The 27536-nt window shown below is 32.1% G+C and overlaps 1 protein-coding gene across 1 annotated transcript; it reads left to right on the forward strand.

Annotated features, from left to right (window-relative positions):
• On the forward strand, positions 1–27091 carry LOC114330706 (DNA polymerase epsilon subunit 3). Its single transcript, XM_028280122.2, has 2 exons — positions 1–431; positions 23939–27091. Exons 1-2 carry the CDS (start codon positions 161–163, stop codon positions 24049–24051), a joined length of 384 nt encoding a protein of 127 aa, XP_028135923.2. The 5' UTR covers positions 1–160; the 3' UTR covers positions 24052–27091.
• Positions 27092–27536: the final 445 nt, after the last annotated feature.

The raw sequence follows: 27536 nt of genomic DNA on the forward strand, positions 1-27536 counted from the left end.
AATACTCAGAGAAGAAGAGATGTAATTTAAAAACAGTTCACATTTAAAAAATTGTTTAAAAACTGTTGTTTTTTTGGTGCAAGATAGTAACATAAGTATATAACTAAACTATTTTTACGCTAAAAATCATTTAAAGCATGAAAATCTAGGATTTATAATAATGGCGGAAAGACTGGAAGATTTAAATTTACCGAATAATACAGTACAAAAAATTATTAAGGAGGTACTTCCCGATTCTGTTTATATAGGAAAGGATGCAAGGTCTGCTTTGTCGAGAGCTGCCTCAGTGTTTGTTCTTTATGTTACTTCTCAAGCATCCAATGAAGCTCAAAACAATAACAGAAAAATGTTAATTGCAAATGATGTTTTAAAAGCTTTAGAAGAATTGGATTTTGAAAATTTTATAGAGCCACTAGAAGAAGTTTTAAAAGGTATACATATAATATTAATTGGACTAAATAGCCTATATATATCAGTGATAATAACAAATATTATCAGTGATATTTGTAGGATCCCTAAGTTCTATACAGTATGGTGAAAATGTCTGGAATAAATTCGATATTTCGTAAAGGGGTGACTTTAAGGAAAATCCCGAAATAGGTCGATTTTTATTTTTAAATTACGATATTTTTACATATATTTCATACCAGTGACGTCATCCATATGGACCTGACAATGTAATTGATAATTTTAAATGAGGCAAAGGGTCGTGTGATAACTTATTTGAAAGGGCATTCAATTCTGTATTCAGTAATATAAGTATTAACATAATTGATTATACACAATGTCCCAAAAATTTTCTTTTAAATTAAATTAATTGACAAAAAAAGAAGAATGTAAGTTATTTAATTCAAAATACATTTTACTATTGTCAGAAAACAGAAAACAATGTTTATTTGACAAATAAGAATTGTTTTTCGCTTAAATTCAATGTTCAAACAAGCTCCCGCCAACCACCTGCCTCTGGAAGTATGAACATTTAATTTAAGCCAAAAGCAATGCTTATTTGTAAAGTAAACATTTTTTTCTGTTTTCTGGCAGCAGTAAAATGTATTTTGAATTAAATAAATTACATACATTCTTCTTTTTTCGTTAATTAATTTAATTTAAAAATTTTTTTGGTCACTGTGTATAAATAACTATGTTAATATTTATATTACTGAATACAGAATTGAATACCCTTTCAAGTGAGCTATCACACGACCCCTACTCTCATTTAAAAAACTCATCGATTATGTCATCACCTCCATAAGGATGACGTCACTCGTATGAAATATATGCCAAAATATCGTAATTTAAAAATAAAAATCGACCTATTTCAACCTATTTTGACAGACATTTGCACCATACTGTATATCGCACATGCAGTTCTAAACAGTAGCAACTCAAAATATTAAAATTTTACAGAAGAGCAAAAACAAACTATTTGCTTTAATGATTTTCTAATATACTTTTTATTTTAGATAGTATAAATATCTTATTTTTATAGCTTAGAAAAAATATTTGTTAAAAGGAAATAACTAAAAACTTATCTAACTATAGTACATTTACAATCAAGATGCAGTAGAAATAAACAAACCAAGACACGTTAAATGCTACTAGGAGCACTCCCGAATCATAATTTACAATGTATAGAGTAGAGTAGAGTATTTATTGGTAATAATGTACTAATGTACTTTTACAGGTCAGCAATAATTAAAATTGTCTAAAATTACATTAAAAGTTGACAGTACTTCAGTAAAAAAACCTATTACTAAAATTTAAAAACTAAACACTAATTAAATTACAGGACAAAACAAAATTAGATCTGAAGTACTCCTCAAATGAGTAGAAAGCACCCATCAGAAGATAATTTTTAATTTGTCTCTTAAATTGGTTAAAATCAAGACTTTTAATAGATATTGGTATACAGTTATAAAATTTCAATGCTAGGTATCTGGTTCCATTTCTGGTCCTCTCAAGTCGACTGAAGTCTGGTACAAGGGCATCATGATTTCTAGTCTGATAAGTATGCTGTTGTGTTTTATACAAATCTACATTTTGATGAACATACAACAGGCACTGCATAATGTACACAGAAGGTAGTGTGAGAATCCTCAGGTTTCTGAAAGACTGCCTACAATCGTCCCGATAACCCTGACCTGTGATTATGCGAATACACTTTCTCTGCTGACCAAACACCTTATCTATATGGCAAGAGTGTCCCCAGGAAAGGATTGCGTAAGTTAGTCGTGAGTAGTGTTGCCAGGTCCGATTTGTTTTTAATCGGTACGTAACCAAAAACAAATTGGGATTTAGGGTTGTAGATCGGGACAAATAAACAACAATAGCCCAGTAAATGACCGTTTTGGAGTGTAATTTTCAGAGTCAACTCCGAATTGCATGAAAATCTGGTTTTAGGTTCTACTTACCTACTTCAAAGTTGAACTTGTACCGTTGGTTGCTTTTACTTGGGGGGTGACAGTTACAGTTACCCCTTCTCGGGGGTAAAAAAACGCGCGTTTAAAGTAAGTCCCAAAATGGATTAACTGACTAACTCTAAAAAACTTTTGTTCTATATAATTTTTAAACTAAGTCAATACTTTTAGAGTAATTTTATTGAAAAAAATATTCTTAGTAAAAATGTAGCTTTTAAAAAAGCAAAAAAATTGTATGTTCAGAAAGTCTATAAAACCAGTAAAAGCAAAGTTGTAGCTCATCAAAAATACGTTCTTATTCGTCAAATTCCGAATCGAATTTTTCAATTTGAAATAACCAAAAAATTAAGCAATTTTCGGGCAAAACCTATTAACATTTTAAGTGTTTAAAAAAATCTTTAATTTTGTTTTATATAAAAGTCTCTAGCATTAAAACTAAGCGAGTTACGCACAAAATAAAGTTGGCCCCTTTTTTTGGTAAAAACAAATCGTGAAAATCTCCCCCTATTTAGTACCGTAAAAATAAATTCATTGTTACCGCTTTACCATTTACTTTATATGTGTATTATTTATACGATCTGTAAGGTTTACCGGTTGGGAGTGCTTAGTTTTGAAAAAAATTGGTTTTATAGTAAAAAAAAATTTTCCTAAAATATTGGAATATGCCATTTTTTCAAAATAACTTAAAAAGTATTAGGGATACTAAAAATTTCAAGAAGTAAAAAGTAGGTAGGTTTTTCTTTTATAAATATGATAGATTTATTTTGTTTTTCTGTAAGACAAAAATTGGTTAAAATATGGCTGTTCATGTTCATATTTTGCATACACTCGTGATTGGTGACTCGTTCAGGCCCTTTCAGTCATGTAAAAAATACATAAGTAAAGTAAATTGTTTGTAAAGCGGTAACGATTAATTTAATTTGGGGTGCTAATAGGGGGAAATTTTCACGATTTTTTTACCAAAAGAAAGGAGTCAACTTGATTTTGAGCATTAGCTCGCTTAGTTTTGATGCTAGAAACTTTTTAAAACATAAAAATAAAGCTTTATTAAAAAAGTTTTAATTGGTTTTTCCCGAAAAGTGCTTCATTTCTTAGTTATTTCACGTTGAAATATTTGATTTGGAATTTGACGAATAAGAATGTATTTTTCATGAGCTACTGCTTTTGCAGGGTCTACAGACTTTACGAGTTCACAATGTTTTTCATTTTTTTTTATATTATGGTACATTTTTGCTAAGAATATTTTTTCGATCAAATACTTACTTTTTGAGTTATTTGTGAAAATCGTATAAAAACGTGATTTTTTTGTCGAAAAATAAACATTTTCAATCGTAAATAACTCGAAAAGTATTACCTAAGTTAAAATTTTATAGAACTAAAATTGCTTAGAATTAGTCAATTTATCCATCTCCGGAGTTATTTTAAACGCGCAGTGTTTCACCCCCCAACTAGGGGTGACTGTCACTCCCCGAGTAAAAGCAACCAACGGCACAAACCGTCCAAATTTTCATGCAATTCGGAGTTGATCCTGAAAATACACGGTATCGCCATATTTACCGTTCATTTACTGGACTACAAGATGTTTCTATAATCTGTATTTAATCCTACATAATAATAATAATCAGACGAAATTACAAAAAAAAATCATAGATTAAGTAAATTATTTATGTTTTATTAAAATTATAATTTTTATTCGATTTTGCCGCTTTTAGAAGTGCCTTGTTTTTATAACATACTTATAAAATTCACTGCAAGTCCTCCTGAAATTGGTTTTCGTGGGTGAAAATCGGGACATTTAGTGTCCCGATCAGGTACAAATCGGTACGCGTCCCAGACCCCTGAAAATCGGGACGTCCCGCGCAAATCGGGACACCTGGTAACGCTAGTCGTGAGTGAAAGTTGCTGTGATATGATGTAAGAAGGGTTTGAAGGGAGGTAACCTTAGATAGGTTTCTAAATAAAAAGAGTTGGCTTGAGAGCTTTTGGGAAAGTTTCAGTATGTGCCGTTCCCAAGTGAGTCCCTGATCAAGATAAACACCAAGAAATTTAGCTTCCTGTGAACAATCTGTTAAAATGGGATGTGTAATGGTGTTATGTCTTAGGGTAAAGTTCACTGTTTGTGATTTTGAGTTATTGAGAGAGAGACGATTTGCCAAAAACCATTGGAACAAATTGCTCTCTGTGGTCTCAAGATCAATATCACTGATTTGGGAAGGGTGGTAACTTTGATAGCATGTAGTATCATCAGCAAATAGGACTGTGCTTACCGGGCCCTCTTGTGAAAATCCCAAGTCATTTATATAAATGAGAAATAATATTGGACCTAGAACTGACCCTTGAGGCACTCCATACATCAAAGGTTTTTTATCAGATTTAAGCTGGTTAAAAAACACATATTGAAATCTATCTGATAGATAAGACTCAATCAATTGAATAGACATAGGATGAAAATTATAGGCATGTAATTTTTTAAGAAGAATACTATGAGTGACACAATCAAAAGCTTTAGTAAGATCAAGGAACGAGGCAAGGGTATCAAGAAAGTTTTCAAATCCTTCCAAAATACTGCCTGTAAAATGATCGATAGCAAGTGTTGTTGTTTTGTTTTTTCTAAATCCAAATTGCTGCACTGCAAAAAGCCGATTAGATTCAAAATAGTCATTGATCTGCTTCTTTAGGATTCTCTCAAACACTTTGGAAAGAATTGGCAAAAGAGAAATTGGACGAAAGTTATTATGATCATCAGCCGAACCTTTACGTTTAAAGAGAGGTATGACTTTCGCAGTTTTAAACACTGAAGGAAAAATGCAGGATGAAATTGAGTAGTTTATTAGTTTAGTTAAAGGTAAGCTAATGTTCTGTTTAATTGCCTTGATTATTTTTGTGTTCATTCCATCCGGGTCCTTGCTCTGGCTATTTTTTAATTCTTCAATTGCTTTTACAACTTCCTCCAAATTTGTTGGCTCAAATCTGAAGGAGCAATGATTAGAGGCGAATGAAGGAGCATGTGGTATAAAACTAAGGTATGTATTGAATGATTGGTCAGTATGATTAAGTGTATTTATTACATTTTCAGCAATACCACAGAAGAAATCATTAAAACTATTTGCATTGAGTGATGAATTTTTTATTGGTAAATTCTTACATCTTGAGTTTATTAGGGACCACATAGCCTGTTGACGGTTGTTAGAGTTTAATATAAAATCATCATTAGATTTAATCTTTGCCTTATGTATAGCATGTCTGTATTTTTTCCTATATTCTGAGAGTGTTTTCTTTGTCACTAAAACGGGGTCACTTTTATTTAAAGATGTCAAAAATTGTAGTTTCTCCCTCATAAGTTTCAAATCATCATTAAACCAAGAATTTTTTTACATTGTTTACCTTGCTCAACAAGCCTAGATTTTTCAGGAAAAGACAGATTTATTGCCTGCGTTAAAATATCGATAAACATTTTAAACCTTGAGTCCACATCAATACATTCATTATCAATAAATTCAAAATTTTGTAAGCAAAGATTGTTATTTAAAGAGGCCAGTCCTATCTCTGTAATGGGCCTGTAGCTTATTCTAGATTTAGAAGTAGTTTGGGACACTTCACATTTAAACAATATGCCTTTGTGGTCTGAAGTGTGTGAAAGATCAACAGCTTCGGATTGCAACATGGTACTATTAATATTTGTAAATATGTTATCAAGACATCTATTATAACGGGTGTTAAATTTTATTGATTTTTTAAGGTTATAGGATCTAAAGAAATTGCACAGATCCAGGGCTCCAATATCCCTTTCATTGAAGTGCACATTGAAATCCCCTGTTATAATAAGAGGTTTATTTGTATTTAACTTTTTGAAAACTTGAGTTATCGTATATACATTGTAAATCCCAAATCATGATTTCCAAAGTTTATACATTGTAAATTATGATCCGGGAGTGCTCCTAGTAGCATTTCACGTGTCTTGGTTTGTTTATTTCTACTGGATCTTGAATGTAAATTTAGTATAGTCTGATTCTCCTTATTTCTTATTGTAGTTGACTGCTCTAAGACCTTGTATGTTTCCTCTAGACCAGACAGTTGTAAAGATCTTTCCATGTATATAGAGTGAGGCAGATAAAGGGCCTATTAGAAATATCTAGAGAACTAAAGGCAACTGAATTATGAAAACTGGAATAAGGGGGTTTTGAAGACTGATCTATTTAATGAAAATATTTTCATCTATTTGGTACTTCCGGTTACATGCGAAGTTGCTTATATAACTTCGTTTTTTTAAATGGGACACCCTGTATCTTTTTACATTTTTGGATTCTCCTCGATTTCTTCTTTCTTAAAATATTAGGTTTTGTAATATTATAGGGTAGGTTAAAAGATAATTATGTTTTTTTATTAATTTCGTAGCAATATTCACACCCTGTAGGATTGTAGTAGTTTGACATAATAAACTCTATTTATGTTCAAATTATTTCTAATATAGTCTACTATTGTTAACAATTATTAGTATAGCTAAATTTTTAATTTTAGTATACAGGGTGGGTCGAAACTCAGAATGAGTATTTTCTGAGTTTTGTTAAATGGAACACCCTATATTTTAGTATTGTAATGAAATGATATTTCATGGTACTTTTTTACTTCTTAAGCATTACCTATACCTAACTGCTTTAATGTGTGCTTAATTGTTAATCGCACCAACAATCTTAACTTCGATGTTATTTTGATAGCTCAACCATTATTGGCAATTTTAAGTATCAGTCTAGATTAATATGTATTTATTTCGAAAAAATTAGTTGGGATTGAATATTTTCACGGCCAACCTAATGCAATTTCACATATTTTGTGTTGCAATTAATGTTTGGTTTGAATCACCAATAGCTCACAAATTAAAGCAGTTAGGTATAGGGAATGCTTAAGAAATTAAAAAGTACCATAAAATAACATTTCGTTGCAATATTAAAATACAGGGTGTTCCAATTAAGAAAACTCAGAAAATACTCATTCCGAGTTTCGACCAACCCTGTATACTAAATTGAAAAATTTAACTATACCAGTAATTCCTAACAATAGTAGACAATATTAAAAATCATTTGAACATAAATATAGTTTATGTCAAACTGCTACAATCCTATAGGGTGCGAGTGCGAATGTTGCTACGAAATTAATAAGAGAATGTAATTATATTTTAACCTACTCTGTATAATATTACAAAACCTTATATTTTAAGAAAGAAGAAATCAATGAGACTCCAAAAATGTAAAAATATACAGGGTGTCCCATTTAAAAAAATGAAGTTACAATCAACTTCCGGTATAACCGGAAGTAGCAAAGAGACCAAAATATTTTCATTAAATAGTTCACACCACAAAACCACTGTATTCCAATTTTCATGATTTTCTTACTTTTAGTTCTCGAGATATTTCTAATAGGCCCTTTATCTGCCTCACCCTGTAGTCTTTGGATGTTGGTCATGGACACATTCTTTGGCTCAACTAAGACAACTTTTGTAGTATTGTTGTCTCTTTTGATTGGGTTCCTGATAACTACTTTTGTACTTGTATAAACTGTTTCCTCCCACTGGTGATCCACTAATGCTTCTCAGTCGTCAAAGGTTTTGATTTGTTCTATGTTTGTGATTTTTCCTGACCGATCTACATGCAATAGATCAGTCTGGGTATCCGCATCCATCATCATCTTTTTAACTGGCTCGTATCTATGTTTCTTTAGCCAGTCTATTACTAGATTTCTTGTGAGTTTTGGGAGTTGAGAGAACTGATTGAGAGGTTTTTTCCAGTTTTGTCACTACCTATTTTATGCCTTTATGTGGATTGGGAACCTCCACCATTAATCTGGTTAGATCATGTACTAATTTTTTTATAGGTCTCCAACCCTTCCGTAATAGATAAGTATTCACAAGACTCTTTTTATAAAGAACCCCGCAACACTTCTTGTGGAAAAGTGGTCCCGGTCAAAGGCTATAGCGGGATAAGATGGTCAAAAATGCCCCCGGGCCGATCAGCCTCGCTACTTATGTTTTCGATAAAGGATATAAAATTATGCCCTCATGCAAATTTTTAGCTTCCCAGAGGTCCTAGAACGTCTTAAATCGAGAAAAGAATAATTTTTAGGTTTTATTTTTTGTGAGCGCCATTTTACTTTAAAAAATCTGAAAAAATTCAAGACGTATCTTTTGAATACAAAACAAACTGATTTTTTTCAGATTTTTTAACAAAAAATGAGCCCAAGAAAAATTTTTGAAATTTTCAAAAAAATTTTAGGTTATAATAATATTATTTGGCCAACTTTGAAATAATATTTTTTTGTGTATTTTTTGCCGTTCTTTTGAGTGGCAGAGGCAAAATTTTTAATATCTGAGCGGAAAGAACGAAAAAATCGAAAAAACCGTTTTTGGCTGTCTCGAGATGCATCTCGGGACAGCCAATTTTAGGAATTAGGATCCTGACTATAACAACTGAAAAAAAAAGAATGTGTGTACTTTGTACGCACGTAAGAAGTTATACTTCTATTATATGATTTCAACGAAATCAATATACTTTAAACAGTTTCTCTACTACTTTCCAAAAATTTTTATTAAAACAATACCAAAAATAAAAAAAATAAAAGAATAAAACACACATAAACATATTGAAAAATGCTACAAATGATTTCTGAACATTAATTGTTGCCAAAAATTTTAATTAAATACGTATTTTCTGAAAAAAATTATATAATAATATACTTACAATCATAAAATCTATAAAAAAAATAAAAAAATGATATAACTTGCATTGGGCTTGAACCTACTTCCCGTGTATCCCGCCGTACGAGAGTCGAAGCGATTTCAAACTGTGCCACCTTCGCGTATACGTCATGTGGGAATATACACAAACTGAACAACTTTTTGACATTTTGTTTATATGAATTTTTATTAGTTTGATTTTTGTCGAATTAAAATACAACAATATATCGTCGCCTCAAAGCAACAGTAGGATATGTACATATCCTACTGTTGCACTAGTGCACCGATCAACCAGTTAAGTCATAAGGGACCGATGCGATGTGTATGGTATATACGCATATACAGTGCACTAGTGCAACAGTAGGATATGTACATATCCTACTGTTGCTTTGAGGCGACGATATAGAGTAAGAAAACGATACATTAGATGAAAATTTGTAGAAAGTTTGTTCGTAATCAGATTATGTAAATTAAAGCATTGCCTACTAGGGGTGTAGGATAGCAAGTACTAGGTAAGTACATTATTTTTTTTTACATTTTCCAAATAGGTATGAAGATAATTTTTTATTGGAATACAACTGAAACATTTAGAATTACGTACCTGTGGCTTTTCAAAACTATTTAAAAAGTCACTATAATTATAAATTTGATTTTATTTCTGTCCTCACAACAACAAAAACTAATATATTATACAACATTTTTGTTTACTGATAACCTCCATATTGAACAATTATTGACAGATCATTTTAACACCCAATCAGAGCCCGTATAAAGACTAATACCAAACTGTCGGTGTGCGCAAGCGCGCAGATCAATATAAATTCACCCTCAATCTCAATCGCGCCTAAAGAAGTATAACTTCAAAAAAACTAAAAGTGTGAATTTTGTCATACAATTTGGTATGTGGCGTTATAATAATATTTGGAATAACTTTTTTCGATATCTCTAACGCGAAGCAAATCGAATCGCATATCGAAAATTCACGTTTGTGGATTCGCAGTAGGCCGCGTTTTAAATTTAAAGTTCAGTTCACTATTTTAAAAATTGTAAACCATCACCCTGTATGACTGTACAAAGTTTCAAATCTGTATATATTTTGATAGCCGAAAGATAGGGGTAACTTCATCTTAAATGCGACACTCTGTATCTTATCAATTTGATAATTTATTGCAACTAATATAGTCGTATTTTTTATATATTCAAAATATACATTCAAAATACTGACTAATTCACTAATTTGATCATAAAAAGTTCAAATTGATTGCATTGAAGTATTGAACCAATTAATGTGTAATAATCTCGGTAATAATATAATATAATAAAATATATAGAGTGGGTTTTATGTATGGAAACCCTCAATTATCTCGGAAACGGCTTGAACGATTTTTATAGATTGTGGTGTGTAGGGGTTTTCTAATGTGGCCGATATTATAGTAATACTTACATTGTTGTCAGATCTTCCGTTTTTCTGAAAATGTAATTAACTTTCTTATTTCAAATGGAACACCCTGTATATTTTTTCCGTTTTGAAGTCCTTAAGAAATACTGATTATTTTCCATGTTATAATCCCTATACCTAAAGGCCATAATTTCGGAGTTATTGCTACATTTATTTATGTGTGTGTGTTTAGATTTATGACCTTGGTTTGAACCAATTGGCCAGAACAATTAAAAAACTTTATAACAAATTATAAAAATCAATTTTTTCGGCCCAGGTAGACATTATTTTACATTCTTTGAACCATTGGGAACAAAAAAGTTTTCTTATAATTTTTCTCTAAAGTTAATCGTTTTCGAGTTATAAATAATTTAAAACTGAAAAGAAATCGAATAATGACAATTTTTAAGGTTAAAAAACACAAATCAAAAATATTATTTTTGAAACTGCGAAGTACAGAAATTCAAGCTAAAGCCTTATTTGATCAGTTACCAGTAAGTAATTTGAGCTTGTTTCATTCTAAAATATTGTTTTTTAGTTGTTAATGCAGCAGCCCGATTTACTTACATTTATTAAAAATCAATGTTTTAGGATAAAACGTGCCAAAAAGTTTTATAGCAAGCCCCTGGAAGAAGGGTTTAGCTTGAATTTGGGTACACCGCAGTTTCAAAAATAATATTTTTTATTTGTGTTTTTGAACCTTGAAAATTGTAATTATTCGATTTTTTTCAATTTTAAATTGTTTATAACTCGAAAACGATTAACTTTAGAGAATAATTACAAAAGATCTTTTTTGTTTCCAGTGATCCAAAGAACGTAAAATAATGTCTACACGGGCCGAAAAAATTAATTTTTATAATTTGTTTAATAAATGTTTTTTTTATATAAATGTAGCAAAAAAATATACAGGGTGTTCCATTTGAAATAAGAATGTTCATTAGATTTCCAGAAAAACGGAAAATCTGACAACAACGTAATCATCACTGTAATATCGGCTGCATTAGAAAACCCCTACCCACCAAAAACCTACAAAAATCGTGCAAGCCGTTTCCGAGATACTTGAGGGTTTCTATTGGGACCGTGCAAGTTCGGCAAAGCGACCTCTATTTCTACGCTCTGTACTTTTATTCGCACTTTTAATTATATTGGCCAATTATATTAGTCCTGGTTGCTGGATAATTGTCAAGGCCATAGTCCAAAAAAATAAAAAGAAGAAAAAATAAGATGCAGGTTATGTCTAGCAAACGTAAACAATTGTATGTAGTAAATAAAATTAGTTATTAAAATGCAGTACTGCAAGCAAAATACAATTAATTAAATTTACCTTTATAAAATAATTGCATATCATATCAATATTGTGGAGCAATATATAATTTTTCTGCGTCAATGACAGAAGGTATGAAATATACGTCAATTTGACAATTTCAATTGACAATATGAATTATTTAAGATAGTTGCAGAACTTTGACAGGTCGATTGATACTGTTTATTTTGTTGATTTTTTAGAAAAATCTTAAATCATCGCGTTAAAATTGTTATAAATTAAGTAATTATACTGTAGATATAGTTAGTTAGTGTTTGAACATTAATTTAGTAGTTAATTTAAAAGTTAAAACGGGATAATACGTTAGTAGTGAATTAGAAATACTAAGGACTTTTCTGTAAGTTTTGCCTTTATATAATCATAGTAGCAGTAGTATAGTAGAGTAGAGGCTGGCTTAGGAGATGGACACTAACTCTCCCGGCCCCCCTGACAAAGGGGGCGGGATCTATGCTTTGCTTTCATTGAACTCGCAAAATTTTTTAAATTCCATACACATGCTAGCCCCGAGACATAAAAATAACATTAATTTAATAGAAAAAGAACTCTGTGCTTTAAAAAATAAATTCCAAAACGATCAGATCATGTTAACAGAAGTTAATAACTTATCATCTAGGATTGAAAATATTAGTAGAAGAAAAGTTGAATACAAGGACACTGACTTCGGCCCATTCCTTATTATGATAGAGAGTGACAAGGGAAAAGCAGGAAATATCCATCCTATGGATATTGGGAAAGTATTTCATACAATGGGTACGACTGGAATTAAAGAAATTAGTAGAAAAGGCATGAATAGAATTGGAGTAATTTTTAACACCTCCAAACAGGCAAATATGGTACTAAATAGTACAGAAATCCTTGAGAAAGGATTTCTTGCTTATATACCTCAAAAAATGCTAACATCAAGGGGTATTATTAGAGATGTAAGTATAAATATTTCAATGGAAAACATAGTTAACGACAGTAAATTACAAAAAAACGTGAAAATTATATCGGCCAGAAGACTTAACAGAAGAGTTTTAGATAGCAGTGGGACCGTTACATACATTCCAACAGGAACTGTACAACTACTCTTTGACGTAAGAACTCCCCCTAAAGAAATAATCATATATTCAAACTTGGTAACAGTAGATCCATACATCCCTCCTGTACAGCAATGCTTCAAATGCCTAAGATTTGGGCACTCACAAAGACAGTGCAGGGGAAAAGCAAGATGCCCGAAATGTTCCGATGAACATACAGTACAAAGCTGCACAGTTTCTGTACCAAAATGCCTATACTGCGATCTTGATCACCTTGCCACAAATAAAATTTGCAAAGAATTCGAAAGACAGAAAAAGATAAATGAAGTAATGGTCTTCCAAGATCTCACCTTTTTTGAAGCTGCCAAGCTGTTTCCCCCAATTAAGGAAAAGCCAGAGAATTCGAGAATGTTTCAGAGGAGAAGTAGGGATTTTCCTTCTTTACTATCCAGCTCACCCAGAGCATTTACTCAAGCACTTCAAAAATCCCCATCCTCCACTCCCCATTTCCAGAGTCAAAGTCATGTGGTCCCAGTTAAAAGGAAAAATAAAGTAATTCTTAAAGACATTAGTTATGACAAAGAGGCGCATAAAGCTCTATTAAATGAGGATCTAAGCAGAAATTTACCTAGATTACCGATTTTAAACAAATTAAATGATTCACAAAAGTATACGGGATCACAAGGCCCAAGTTTTGCACTCTCATTAACAAGCAATCGTGTACATTCTCAGGATAGTGTATTTTCAAAAAACGTTGATTTAACCTCTGATAATAATATGGATTTTGCAGGTTTTGATGAGTCACATAATACATCTAATTTTAGTAAAAGTAGTGTTGACTGAATTTTCATTTATTTCTTACAGATAATATAATATATTATTTTTTATATTAAAAATAAAAAAAAAATAATAGTAACAAATTATATATATATATATATATATATATATATATATATATATATATATATATATATATATATATATATATATATATATATATATATATAGTTATGATATTTAATATTTTGCATTGGAATATTAATGGTTTCTTTAACAATAAGCAAGATCTAATGGTGTTTCTTAACGAATACGATGTTAATATCATTCTTCTAAATGAAACACATCTGAAATTTTCACAGCACTTGCATATTCCCAATTTTTACTGCTATAGGGATGATAGGATTGATGGATGGGGTGGAATAGCTGTACTTATTCATCAGTCTCTGGCAGCTGATAGGATAGACATTTCACATATTCACTTGCCTGAAAAATGGCAGGCTATCATTATCAAATTTGAAAATTTTTTTATTATAGGATCGTATAAGACACCAGATGTTCGTTTTCGTAAGGAGATCTTTAGAGAATTGGTTCAAATGTGTGATAAACCGTTTTTCTTCATAGGTGACTTGAATTGCCAACATTCTTTATGGGGTTCATCATCTAACAATCCGAACGGCAATCGTCTTGCAGATCTTTTGGAGGAGGATAACTTGTGTTTTCTCAATACGGGTGAGGCGACAAGAATCTCACCGCCTGACTCAAACAGTGTCCCTGACGTAGCTATAGCATCTCCAGGTTTGGCTGTGGACTGCCTCTGGGAAGTTTTTCCAGAGATAGGAGCAAGTGATCACTTTCCTTTTGTAGTGTGTTACGGGCAGGATAGAAATAGTCCCCAAGGAAATGACCCTCTTCAAGATCGCAGTATCTTTAATGTGAAAAAAGCCAATTGGGAACAATTCAACCAATATATTGAGTCTAACATTAACAACATCCCTAATGAGTCTTACACAGATTTTCAAAACCTAATATTAGACGCAGCAAACAGGTTCATCCCTAAGAAAAAGCGTGTTAGATTCCATAAACCACAATTACCTTGGTGGGATGAAGAGTGTTCAGTTTTAATTAAATCAAAGAGGAAGGCAGTCAAGAAGTTCAAACAGGTACCTTCTTTAGAAAACTTCATTAATTTTAAAAAAATTAGGGCACATTGTAAAAAAGAACTTAAATCCAAAAAGAAAAAATCATTTGTTGTGTTTTGTTCCACAATTTCACCTGATACTCCAATATCAGTAATGTGGAGAAAAGTGAGAAGTTTCCATAAGGCTTTCACTAAAGCCTCAGTTAGAACTCCTAGTAATTCATCGTTAGGGGAGGAAATGCTTTGTTCATTGACTCCACCTGTATTTGAGGACATTGCGTCTCACCCAGTGAAATCTAATACTATCGAGTGTGAACTCTTCACTTTAAACGAACTTTCATTGGTTTTGGTTGAACGAAAGGATACTGTGCCGGGCCAGGATGGTATAACATTTTCTATGTTGCAACATCTTCCAGAGTCAGCAATCAAGTTCCTGTTAAAATTTTTCAATTTATGTTTAAAGGAGGGAATGCATATTCCCACTCAATGGAAATCACAAACAGTGTGTTTAATTCCCAAACCCAATAAAAATATAAATTGTCTTTCGGGCTGGAGACCAATCGTTTTATCATCGTGTGTTAGTAAACTTTTAGAGAACATGATAAAAATAAGGTTAGATTGGTATGTAGAACATTTTATGATCCTATCGCCTTTCCAGACTGGCTTTCGTAAAGGTAGAGGGGTGTCTGAAAACATAATTCATCTGGTCAATGAAATCTCAATGAATATCTCAAAAAGGAAACCAGCAGCTGCTGTTATGTTAGACATTTCTTCTGCATATGATAAAGTGTCAATCATCCAATTATTGGACGCTTTGGGAGATCTCAATTTGCCATGGTTACTTATTGAATTGGTTAAACATTTATTGACTAATCGTTTGGTGTCTGTTCGTGATCCTATTTCCTTAAATCTGCTAGGACCAAGAACTACCAATGTGGGCCTTCCTCAGGGTTCCCCTTTGAGTCCAGTACTATTTAATATTGTCATCAATATAATTTCATTTTGTGTGCCAGAGGATGTTCTAATTACTCAGTATGCAGACGATGTTGCCCTCTATTGCTCCGGCAACAGCTGGGTGGATGTTGTGGAAAAATTGAATGGTACAGTAGAAAGTATTTCTAATAAACTTCATGATATGGGAATGTGTCTGTCATCTAGCAAGAGTCAAGCAATTTTTTTTGATAGAAATAGGAATAATATTCCGAATTTACTAATATCAGTGAATAACACACGTTTAGATTGGAAACAAGAAGTTTCTCATTTGGGAGTTATTCTAGATAGTTCCCTTTCTTGGAGAAGTCAAATTGAAAAGATGGCATTGAGGGCTTCCAGTGGAGTCAATATTATTCGTTGTTTGTGTCGAACTTGGTGGGGAGCACATCCTGCAACTTTACTCACTCTATATAAGGCATACATTAGATCACATCTTGACTATGGATCCATTTTTCTGGGAGGTTGTGCACGTTCTCTACTTGCAAAATTGGATAAGGTTCAGTATAGAGCTCTTAGAGTGGTGGGGGGATTTATGAGGTCTTCTCCAGTTCATATAATTTTGTCAGAGTGTGGAGAAACACCGTTAGATCTCAGAAGAATATGGCTAGCATCTAAATTCATTTTAAAAGTAGTAGCCTATGACAACCCAATATATGCCTCAATTGAGCAATTTCACAATGTCTTTCTGGGTTACTTTAGTTTTTGGAGAAGAAAATATTTCCCACCAATACTGGCTGCTTTCCAGAATACTTTACATGAAATTCATGAGGTAGCACATAGCTCCTTATTTCCTTGTCACTCCTTTCCACTTAATATTCAGATTTCTCCTATGGCTTATGAAACTGTCAATATGGGCAAAGAAGCAAATAACCAAACCAAGTTTATGGAATGGTACCTCAATAACTGGTCGGAATATAAACTTATTTTCACAGATGGATCCAAAGATAAACAAGGTAATGTAGGTATTGGGATATACCTTAACGAGAGAACACAGTTAACAGCAAGATTACCCTCCGCTAATTCAATTTGCTCAGCAGAAGTATTTGCCATTAAAAAAGCATTAGAGTTAATCCAACAGAATAATTTTACAAAGTGCCTCATCTGTAGTGATTCTAAGAGTGCTCTAGAAAAAATCACAAGATCAAGCTACAAGGCGGCAATAGACTCACAAACTCTCCAACTAAAACAAAAACTATGTGAATTTGATGAACAACATAGAGAAATTAAATTTGCATGGATTCCAAGTCACACTGGAATTATTGGGAATGATAGAGCTGACCATCTTGCGAATCTTGGAAGAAAGCTGCCCATTAGTGGAGAACCAAAGGCCTCCTTTAAAGATTTTCAAATTAAATATAAAGAAAACCTATGGATCGGTTGGGAAAATCGATTCCAACAAATAGGACAGGCAAAAGGAATTACTTATTGCTCACAAGTTACAGTTCCATATAAAAAGGCATGGTTTACAAAATTTCCCAACCTGGGGAGAGGTATAATCACACAAATGTGTCGTATGAGAAGTGGACATTGTAGTGTTCCTGTACATTTATTTAGATTGAAGGTAGTGAATTCAAACCAGTGTTTATGTGGCAGTGTAGGAACTTTACAACATGTTTTATTGGAATGTACTAGGTTCCAAAGAGAGTCCCAGTTGCTTAGAAGGGAACTAGAAGGTGATCCGACATTAACTGATGTGTTGTTTAAAAATTTAAACTCAAAGACATTAATCGCAGTGCAAAAGTTTTTAACATCAACAATGACTCGTGTGTAGCTTGCTTAAAAACTTTATGACTTTATGCTTGCTTGCAATGCATGTGCTTTGTGCTTAGTGCGGTTTTGCGTGGTAGTACTAGAACTAGACCATTAATAGTAGAACTTTAGTTATGGAACTTATAAACAATTACAAAGTTTTTTTTTTATCTCTTAATATTTCAGATTCAGGAGCTATGAGCTTAAGCCCAGATGTACCTCAGGTACGGCTCTTGAATATTCAAGTCTATATTCACGGATCCTGGCCGGATAGCCCTGGCAGCTAAGGCCATTCAAATGAAGAGAAGAAGAAGAAGATAGTTGCAATATTTCTACGCGACTCGCGCACGGTCGTTTCTCGTTTCCCTTTCCAAGTACTTGCACACCGCGAATACATAAACCTCTATTACATTATAATTATATTAATGCGCATAAATTGGTTCAATACTTCAATGCAATCAATTTGAAGTTTTTATGATAAAATTAGTGAATTAGTCAGTATTTTGATTGTATATTTTGAATCTATAAAAAATACGACTATAATATGAGTTGCAATAAATTATCGAATTGATAAGATACAGTGTGTCGCATTTAATATGAAGACACCCCTATGTTTCGGCTATCAAAATATATACATATTTGAAATTTTGCACAGTAATACAGGTTGATGGTTCACAATTTAAAAAAAATTAATTGAACTTTAAATTTTAAACGCGGCCTACTGCGAATCCACAAACAGGGTGAATTTTCGATATGCAGTTCGATTTGCTTTGCGTTGGAAATATCGGAAAGTTTTTTTTTAAATCGGAAAGTTATTTGGAAAAGTTGGTCCAAATATTGTTACAACCCCACATACCAAATTTTATGACAAAATTCACACTTTTAGTTTTTTTTTCAGTTGTTGTAGCCAGGATCCTAAATCCTAAAATTGGCTGTCCCGAGATGCATCTATATCATAAATATTGGCAATATCATTTTAAAGTCTTCTACTTTAAAATGTATCATATGTATCTGAATTGCCGATATAAATGAGTCAAATTAAATAAATTATTAGAAGAATTTTTTTACTAAGCAACAACATTTTTGTTTAGTAGTATTTTGTATTTTGACAACGGCACCCGATTTGGGTGTCGAAACGTTAATAAAAATCATTTTTTAATAATATTGTGGCTTATTTCCCATTATAAATAGTTAAAATTGTAATTTTTAAAGGTAGGAGCTCTAGGGATGAGGGTATTTTGAATGTGACAGTTGGGAGTGGTTGCCACAGAAAAAGTGTGTCTGGAAACACTTGAGATCTATAGTAAGTGCCCAACTCCCACCCCTCATAGCAGTCCCTAACTTATCCCATTGTGCTCTCCTTATAAGAATTGGCGGTCTTGACTGTTTCTTCCTTTAGTCGTCATTTATGATAACCAAGAGAAACTGTGGGGATATTCTACCTGAGTGGACCATGCCTCACACGGGCATGGTCTCATGTTTGGCAAATTATCTGCATCTGGTACTACTTCATCCTCCCACCTTTCTATGGCTTTCCTTTTGGTTATGCGCCCTGCATTTCCGTGAAAAATCCGGGACATGGCCCGAATTACGAAGTCGTGTCCCGGCATCCCAGACAAGGCCTCCGGGCCATCCGAATTTTCAACGTTTTGGTAAAATTCTATTGTGAAATTTTGAATACTTTATTCTTCTAAGAATTCACGTCAAGTTGAATTGGTGGAAAGAAAAGCTGGTGGGTTGTAATAATTACGTTTTTATATTAACCTAAGGGTATATTTCCATAAAAATCCAACATCGGATAATTTTCTAATTTTTTCATTTTTGAGAACGATTTCCGGATTGGAAGTCGAAATTTTAAAAACTGGCAAATATATTATCATTACAACCAATTTCTGGCTTAATGCCATCAAAATATTATTGTCATCATAGAAATGTTAAATAATCAGTAAAATGATGATATTAAAGTTCTATATTTAAAAAATGGCCCGATTTTTATTGAAAAGTGCCGGCATTTTTTTAGCCATGTCCAGAATTCGCCTGAATTGGAGTTGGTCACACTAATATAGGGATCTTTTCTGCAATTTTTTGGCCTCCATTCTCACTCCATAACCAGCCCATGGAAATCTCTGAAGTTTAACGAGTTATCTGTGCCTCTTTGAACAGTTGGTATGTACTTACTCTGTTTTCGTTAGTAGGTTCAAATATCTTTATTAGTACTTTTCTTTCAAAGACTGCCAGCTTGCTTTTTGTGTTTTCTGTCATCACCCATTTCGCATTAATATTGTAGACCCTGATTTTCAATATTCAGTATGTGTTTTTGGAGCGGGAACACATGGGCGAGTGAGAAATAAGTTTTGTTTCCCTTTACTGTTCATCTTTAAATTTATGGTTCTACTGTTCCATCTGTGCTTGCAAGTCCCTGATATGTGAAACGTTCTGTAGTTTCAATATCGTCCCCTAATTTAAATATGCACCTGTTTACCCTAGTTCTTGTCTATGTTAGCTTTTTTGTCTTTTGAATATTTATTTCTAGTCGTCTCTTTTGCCTCTATTTTTAATTGTGAGTATATTTCTGCTGTCTCTTCCGTTCTGCGAGACATAATGCTGATGTCGTCAGCACAGGCGGCAATCTGTATTGATTTATTTGTTAAATTAGCTCTTATTATATTCAACTATCTTATTTCACATTCGAGAGACAGGTTGCATCATAATATCAACACCTGCCTATCTCCTTGCTTTAATTCTTTGGAAAGTTCTCAGTGAGCTCTGAGCTCATTATTTTTGTATACTGACAGTAGTTGTTGTTGACAACGTTGACAAGTCCATTGTTGCTTTTACTATACCTCATGTCAGACATTAGAGTCAGTGTACGGAGGATAGGACCAATCAGGGCCAATACAAACTAAATGAGAATTTTCTTGACAATGGCTGCTCTCAACAGCAATGGCTGTGAAGGGTAGAATAGTAGTATCGTTCGCGGTAACGATCCCGTACTTGTCCAGGATTACTTCGTGCGCTATTACTAAAGTGCGCATGCGATTTTTAAAGTGCGCATGCGAAGTAATCCTGGACAAGTACGGGATCGTTACCGTGAACGATACTAAGTATTATGCAGGTACTTTTAGAGGATTATCGCTGTTAACTGCTGTGAAATATTAAAGGAGGATTTATTTATGATAATTCACAGAATGGCAATCCCGCTTGCAATATACAACCATAATCAGTCTGATTCTAATATTTGAAACGGAGATTAGTCAGATGTATTTTTGGGGATGTCAGAACTATGCAACATTTGAAATAACTTGTGCCTATTAAATGAGCCATAGGTCTGTTTGAAATGTATGAATATGTTGTGAATGCCAATGTCATATCTCCATGATTTGTTTAGAATTTGTTTTAATGTGAATATCTGGTCATTTGTGTATGAATCTTTCTTTGTCAAAAACTGGTTTGATATTCCCCGACAATAAATTCAGTTAATTGCTGGAGTTGTTTGTAAAGTATGTAAGTATAGTTATTTTCCTAACAAGTGCAGAAAGTCATACTTTTCCGCACGCGACTGCAGTTTGCCGAACGACGCGAAGCGGGAGTTCGGCAAGCAGTCGAGTGCGGAAAAGAGACTTTCTGCAAGCGTTAGGAACAATATTTTTTTCTATGAGTCTTTAAAAAATGACCAAATCTTAATCAATTAATTTAATTAATATGAAAATACATACACAAATTAATTCTTTGACAAGGTTGTCAAAAACCAAAGTTTCAGCATAATTGGTTAGCATGACGACGATCTTGGTTTCCATGACGACGATTCAAAACCACTGTTATTATCTACTGATGTGATTTTCGAAATTATGTCAAAATTATTTTATTTCATCGAATTCTCGCGTTAATTTCATTAAAACATGAACACAATAAGAGATATTTGAAATAAATTAGTAAATAATATCTAAATATTAGTTTATTGCACGTATTATAATTACTTTAAGGCCATATTAATATATCTAAATTAACACGCGTGCGGAAAAGTAAAACGCGTGCGGAAAAGTAAAACGCGTGCGGAAAAGTAACACGCGTGCGGAAAAGTAAAACTTTCTAAACTAAAATGCGTGCGCGAAAGCAGACATTTTTGCACGCTCGTAGAAAAAAAACTTTGTACACTGAGTTGTTGTTAAGTAGGTATTTAAGTAAAATCTTACATTTTTGAAATAACATACATATAAATTCAGAGGTAAGTGTTAATATTGAGAGTAAATACCAAATACTTACTATGTCGATATAGTATCATTAGGTTTTTCCTGGTTTCTTCATGATGATTTCCTATGGGATCACTAACAAGAGAATTATTGTATGTACTAACATTGTTTCATGCGGTTTCTTTTTAAAGATAAATCACATGCTATGATTTTTCTGAGGGGTATTCATAATTTAAAGTTGATTTCATATAATTGAATGAACTAGCATCCCATAATGTTGCTCCAGGAACGCAACTCAACAATATTGACAATATTTTTACATTGACAAAATGTTTAATATACAGAGTGAGTTTTATGTATGGAAACAGTCAATTATCTCGAAACGGCTTGCACGATTTTTATAGATTTTGGTGAGTAAGGGTTTTGGGCACGCCAGGTTTCCTCAACACGACTCTACCTTATCGGCAGAGTCTGCGAGAAGTGTACGGTAAATTGAAGCTGTAATTACAAAAAAAAGAAATATGTATGTCTTTGTACTCACTTTATAACGCTCAAAAAATTACGGGATCTGGATTTCAATGCATATTTTTTTATAATTCTCGTATCAAAATTACGTGTGAAGTTAGTCTTATTGATGACAGTTGAGGGAACATGGGCGACCCAAGGGTTTTCTAATGCAGCTGATTTTATAGTAGTAATTACATTGTTGTCAGATCTTCCCTTTTTCTGGAAATCTAATGAACTTTCTTATTTCAAATGGAACACCCTGTATATTTTTTGCGTTTTGAAGTCCTCAGGAAATACTGATTATTTTTCATGTTATATCCCCTATGCCTAGATGCCATAATTTCGGAGTTATTGCTACATTTATTTTAAAAAATAATTTTAAACAAATTATAAAAATCAATTTTTTCTGCCCGGTAGACATTATTTTAGGTTCTTTGGATGATTGGGAACAAAAAAGGTCTTTTGTAATTTTTCTCCAAAGTTAATCGTTTCCGAATTATAAACAATTTAAAACTGAAGAAAACGAAAACTGACGATTTTCAAGGTCCAAAACCACATATAAAAAATATTATTTTTGAAACTACGAAGTGCCTAAATTTAAGTTCAAATCTTATTTTATCAGTTAAAGATAAGTAATTTGGGGTTGTTTTTAATTTAAAACATTGTTTTTTAGTTGTTAATGTAGCCCGAGCGCCCTGCTTCATTAACAATTAAAAAACAATGTTTTAGAATAAAACGTGCCAAAAATTTTTATGGGAGGCTGATAGAAGATTTGAACTTGAATTTAGGTACTTAGCAATTTCAATAATTATTATATTTTTTACTTGTGTTTTTGAACCTTAAAAATCGTCATTTTTCGTTTTTTTTTTTTCAGTTTTAAATTGTTCGTAACCCGAAAACGACTATTTTTAGAGAAAAATTACAAAGGACCTTTTTTGTTTCTAATGATCCAAAGAACCTAAAATAATCTCTACCCGGGCCGAAAAAAATTATTTTTATTTGTTAAATTTTTTTTAAATAAATGTAGCAATAACTCCGAAATTATGGCATTTATAGGTATAGGGATTATAACATGAAAAATAATCACTATTTCTTAAGGACTTCAAAACGCAAAAATTACGTGTTCCTCCATTTGAAATAAGAAAGTTCATTAGATTTCCAGAAAAACGGAAGATCTGACAACAATGTAATTGCCACCATAATATCGGCCGCATTAGAAAACCCTCACCCACCATAATCTTAAAAAATCGTGTAAGCGGTTTCCGAGATAATTGAGGGTTTCCATACATGAAACTCACTCTGTATGTACCTATGAATTGTCAATATGAAGGAGTCAGATAAAATTAAATCCTTAGAAAAATCGTTTTACCAAGTAAAAAAAAACAAAATTTGTTAATTTACTAATGTTTTGTATTTTGAGAATATTTCTGAAATGGAAATTGCAACATCAAAATAAATTTATTTTAAAGTAAAATTGTGACGTACTCCCAATAAAAATATCAAATTCATTTACTACATTTATTCCTCCCATGTGTTTAATTCTTTGAAATGTTTCTCCAACTTTGATTTTACAATATTTTTTATTATGGATGTTTTTCTCTCTTTAGCTGATGTGTATGTTTAAATATCGTTGCTGATGCATATAATTATTTTTAGAACATGTAAACTCCAAATCTAAAAAGCAGATTAAAAATAGACAGCCTAGCAATGAAGAAACTAATGAGATGGAAGAAGCAAATAATGTACAAGAGAGTACGGAAGATCAATAAATTTTATACTTAGTACAAAATAGGACTGCACTGCAAATTCATTATATTTACTTTTATTTGCTAATATGAACATATCAATGGATAATTAATAATTCAAAGTGTAGTTTTAAAGCACTATTATAAAACTGTTTAGAACTAAAAAATAAGAAAATACTCTGATCTCACATTCTTTATTAACAATAAAACTGCATTTTTAAACATTATAATTAAACCAAAATATTTGTAGTTTTCAGTACATTGTGTACAAATTTTTTCATACATATTAGGTTTATTTAACAAAATTGGAGTAATAATTTTTTGATATACTTTAAAATGATAATATAAGGGTTTATATGCAGTGATGAGTGCGCTAAGAAAATAACGCAAAAGATGGAAAACATAATACGTTGTGAAATAAAGAGAAATGAAACTAGTAGAGGTGTAAAATTATCGATAGGAACCTATAAATTTACATTACATTACATAGTTTCCCACCTTTAGACGTCCGAGACATGAGAATTTTAATTTTTTTAAATCTCCTGTCACAATGTTAGTTATCATACTGCTCCAATACATCTAAAGGTGGGAAACTATGTAATGTAATGTAAATTTATACATTTCTATCGATAATTTCTACCTGTACTAGTTTCATATCTTTTTATTCCACTATGTATTATGTTTTCCATCTTTTGCGTTATTTTCTTAGCGCACTCATCACTGTATTTTCAGTTAAATTAAGCTGTTATTTTAATACATTCAAAATTTGTTATGTGCCCAATTTCACTTCTCATTTATATATTATGTATCTTAAAACAAAAATATTCCTCTGAAACTGTTTCGTTATAATGTTATAACATCAAATATTTTTGGGAGTAAACCAAAATTACAAAATAACTCTTTTAAATCATTTATGTCATCATAGTCTCATCTCTGATATCTAGACGGAAGATTAATAAAATATGTGTCAATGGTTTATTATTACCACTATTTTGTTTTACTTATTATATTGGTTTTATTTAACCCTTAACTACAGACATCCCAATATTACCACGTAACTACAGATCCCCGGTATTTTTTACCGGTCATTATAAAATAGAGTCAAAATATAAAGTTAATAATAAAAAACAAAAAAAATATGCATTAGGTGTTTTTCTGGAGTCTCTAGATATGGGAAAAATGGTAAAATGAGTGATTTTAATAATATAATACAGGATTTTTAAAGAATAATCTTAGTCCTGTCGCCAGGGGGGTACAACGGCCTCCTTTATTCAGATGGACTTACCCAAGTTTTTTTCATGTATTTTGACCCGTAGAATACGAATTTTTTGGGTAACAGTTGATCCGGATGTCGATAAGATTGTTATTGACCAAGAACTTGAGGAATTACATAACCGCGATCTCTCGCAAAACAAAACATTTTTTGGGTCATTCTAAGCAAAACATGTTTCTACAATTTTTTTCGTAGGATGGCTAGTTTTCGAGATAACCGCGGTTGAACTTTCAAAAAATCGAAAAATTGAAATTTTTGAACCCGAATAACTTTTGATTAAAAAATAAAATAGCCAGTCTGCTTACCGCATTTGAAAGTTTAAGTCAAATTATATCGGTTTTAATTATTTGCATTGCTAAAAATTTATTTTTTTATTGTTTAACAAAGCTATAAACACATAGTGTTTCCTGTGCCTTTACATGCATTTTAACGCATGCTACGTAGAAATAGCCTCGATTGCACTAGTACCTATTCTACCTACTCGTTAGATTTTAAATGAGAAATCATATAAAACATCACTCACGCACTAGGTGTTTGTAGCTTTGTTTAACAATAACACAATAAATTTTTAGCAATGCAAATAATCAAAACCGATATAATTTGACTTGACCTTTCAAAGGCGCTAAGCATAATTGCTATTTTATTTTTTAATCAAAAGTTATTCGGGTTTAAAAATTGCAGATTTTCGATTTGTTGAAAGTTCAACCGCGTTTATCTCGAAAACTGAGCGTCCTACGGGAAAACTTGTTAGAACATTTTTTACTTAGAATGACCCAAAAAATACAAAAAAATGTTTTGTTTTGTGAGAAACCTCTATTATGTAATTCCTCAAGTTCTTGGTCAATAACAATCTTATCGACATCCGGATCAACTGTTACCCAAAAAATTCGTATTCTACGGGTCAAAATACATGAAAAAAACTTGGGTAAGTCCATCTGAATAAAGGAGGCCGTTGTACCCCCCCCTGGCGACAGGACTATCTGTTAAACGAGCATTTTGTTGACATTTTTGGTCTGTAGAAACAAACGGCCATAAATGCTATGGACAAAAATTTAGACTTTTTTTTAAGAAATAAACGTAACATAGAATGACAAAGGAAACATAAAAAAGCATTTACGAAATTTTTTACATCCATGAGAAAAAATCTGCAAGGGGTAAAATTATCACATAATTAAATGGCAATTCCATTTTTGCAAAGTGGCCTCAAAATTTTTATCGTCAAATTTAACCTTCATTGAAGGTCCAGGATGACTTCCACAGTCCATTTCTTTACTTTTTCCTAAAAACACAAAAAAATAATATAAACATTTCAGATTTACAAATATAGTACTTATATAAAAATACTTACTTAAAACAGACATCCGGTAATTTTTACCGGTTAAGATTTTTGATGTGTGCTAGAAAAGAAAATATTGACAATACACACTACACGCTTTGACTAGCATTATTATATAAACTACCCGAGAGGTACAGAGACACATGAACTTGTAAGTGGTGAGGTTACTATGAAATCTACATTTTGGGAATGCCCGCCGGTAAAAAATACCGGATCTCTGTAGTTAAGGGTTAAGCAGTCATTCTCTAGATTTAAAAAAAAATAAAGTGGTTTTTATAATCATGATTTGTTTCCAAAGAAATAGCTATCTTATAAATACTAACTTGGAAATAATTTCTGCCTTGTAAACTAAATGACGACAATATATTTTTATATTGGTATTGTAAATGGGTACCTGCAGTTGTGATTTTTTGCATTTTTGGATATGTTTTGTAAATAAATTGGAATTAAAAATTTTTTAGCTTTCTTCCAGGTTCTCCCAATCCAGTAATGATGTATTTGAACTAAAATAATCATGCATAGTAAATTTAATATTACATTGTGATGAATATGATGATAAAATCGGCTCCGCCGAGCGGAGCCCATATTTATGTATATGTTACCGACCAAACCCGATTTCCGGACAAACTAGTTTGTCTGAACGCGTTAGGATAAACTAGTTTGGCCTAGGCCATACTAGTTTATTCTAAACGCGATAGGATAAATTAGTTTAACCTAGGCCAAACTAGTTTATACTGATATTAATATGGATACTACAGGATAAACTAGTACCACCTAGTATAAACATTATAGTATACATACAAAGCCAAAATAAATAGATAAACTGAATAAAATACTCTGTAATTGGATGTAAGATAATTGTTTTTATTAAAACGATAATGATTAGTCGTTAAAACTAAT

The sequence above is a fragment of the Diabrotica virgifera genome, chromosome 2 (assembly GCF_917563875.1).
Source record: "Diabrotica virgifera virgifera chromosome 2, PGI_DIABVI_V3a".
NCBI classification, from domain to species: Eukaryota; Metazoa; Arthropoda; class Insecta; order Coleoptera; family Chrysomelidae; genus Diabrotica; species Diabrotica virgifera.